Source organism: Sinocyclocheilus grahami, unplaced genomic scaffold (assembly GCF_001515645.1).
Source record: "Sinocyclocheilus grahami isolate Dianchi unplaced genomic scaffold, SAMN03320097.WGS_v1.1 scaffold4230.1, whole genome shotgun sequence".
Classification (NCBI taxonomy): Eukaryota; Metazoa; Chordata; class Actinopteri; order Cypriniformes; family Cyprinidae; genus Sinocyclocheilus; species Sinocyclocheilus grahami.
Genome location: NW_015509208.1, coordinates 12,809 through 14,633, shown reverse-complemented (window position 1 = coordinate 14,633; position 1,825 = coordinate 12,809). Strand labels below are relative to the sequence as shown.

General features: G+C 37.0%; 1 protein-coding gene across 1 annotated transcript in view; it reads left to right on the top strand.

The window, feature by feature from the left end:
* Positions 1–1,819, top strand: part of LOC107576723 (single-pass membrane and coiled-coil domain-containing protein 3-like) — a 3,443-nt gene extending 1,624 nt beyond the window's left edge. The window contains exon 2 of the mRNA XM_016262864.1: positions 1,047–1,819. Coding sequence (XP_016118350.1) covers positions 1,066–1,740 — 675 coding nt within the window. The 5' untranslated portion in view covers positions 1,047–1,065 and the 3' untranslated portion in view covers positions 1,741–1,819. The remainder of the gene's footprint in view (positions 1–1,046) is intronic.
* Positions 1,820–1,825: the final 6 nt, after the last annotated feature.

The window sequence follows — 1,825 nt, the reverse complement described above, 5'->3', positions numbered from 1 at the left end:
CCAGTTCAAAAATTCAACATTGAAATGGTAATAACTCTTGAACCCTAATTCTAGAAAAATGAAACGTAGTACACCTGATTACTCTCCTCGTGCTGATCACATGGAACATCTTACATTAAGTCTGCGCCCATTACAGTAGCGGCTATTTTGAAAAGTACAGTTTTCATTTTTTCACTACTCCTCCTTCAAATTTTGTCCAATTTTTCCAAATTGTACGAAAATGCCTTAATTAAAGCATTTACATGTTTCCTTACTGTTAGACCATAAAATATATATTTATAAATTCCTGTCCTTTACTGAGTACACCTACAATTTGATATGGCAGGTATTAAAAATGGTCTTGAATATCAACGTATTTTATGGTATCATATCAAAGTTAGAAAAGCCGATATTATTACACAAATTCTTATACTTCATAGCTACTTCATCAATAAGGTAAAAGTGTTTTGTTTGGACTTCTGATTTGACTCCATAGTTATTGCTGATTCATTCAATATAAATAAATATGGCAAAAATTTTCCCCAATATATAATTTCATCAAGATGATAAAATTCCCATGCCTATAGCATCTGCATATTGAAGCCAACAGTTTCTCATTAAAAGCAATGAAAGTGGCATTAAAGGGGTCGTATTATGCCCTTGTTTTTGAAGTATACTAGAATGTGCTTGATTGTTCAAAAAATGCATTATATTTCACATTTTTTACAATTATACAGTGCCCCTTTCCCTCATGCGATTCAAAAGCCCGTTTAGTTCCTGTTTTGATAAAGACCTGCCTTCCAAAATACAAAATCGGCTGTGATTGGTTAGCTGGCCCTGTGTGCTGTGATTGGCAGCGCTTATTGCGTGTTTGGGAAATTCATAAACGTGAGTTCTGCTCAGTGTTTAGGGACCATCTCTAAAGTAACAGCTAACACTTGATGGCCACCGGTGTCACTAATAACAGAGGTTTTCTAATTCTTACAGACAGTACCTTTTACTAACTGCTCACTTGCATTAATGCCCATTTAATAATAGTGTCCTTAAAGATTGTTTCTCTTCTTAAGGATCCTGACATAAAGAAAAATGTTGAGTGACATCTTCTACCCTGACAACCCTAAGAGAAGGGAGCAGCTCATCCGCAAAGGGCAAGAGCTTCAAAATCTGATGAGGAACAACTTCAGAGCCACCAACCAACTGAATGATGCGATGAACAAGTACTTGAGTTGCTCCTTCGAACATATCTCCCTGAACGAGAGCGCTACTCTTCGGGAGAACTGTACTCTGATAATGGGATGCATGTGTAATATAATAGTAGTGATAGAGAGGATTGACAGGGAGCTGAAAGAGAAGCTGGAGCCCACCATGTACGAGAAACTGAGAAAACTGTCTCTGTCTTCTGCAGACTTTAAAGCGATTTCAAAAGCTTTGGAAGCAGTTTGTGGTATTGCAACTGTGGAATCTACTGTTTTCGCTGGTTATTTAATTGATAATGTAGTTACTCTGGCAAACATAACAAAAACGCATGCTGTAATTGGAGCAGGGAAATTTGCCTGTGTTAGGTTGGCAGTGGTGTTCTTGGGGATCAACATGATTGTGAAGGACATCATTGGGAAAATCGAGCGTGATCAACTTAAGAAAGCCCTAGAAGAGTATGACAAAGTTTTGGATGAATTCAGGCCAGTGTCTGAACAATATCAGGATAAGATTACCTATGTCAGAGTCAAAATTGAGATGGAGAAAGAAGACATGCTAGTTTGAAATGTTTCTTTTTCCTGCCTGAAATGTTTGCTGGAATTATGAAATCATAATTGTTGTTACGTCTTTGTGCTTAAAAAAGCATGCA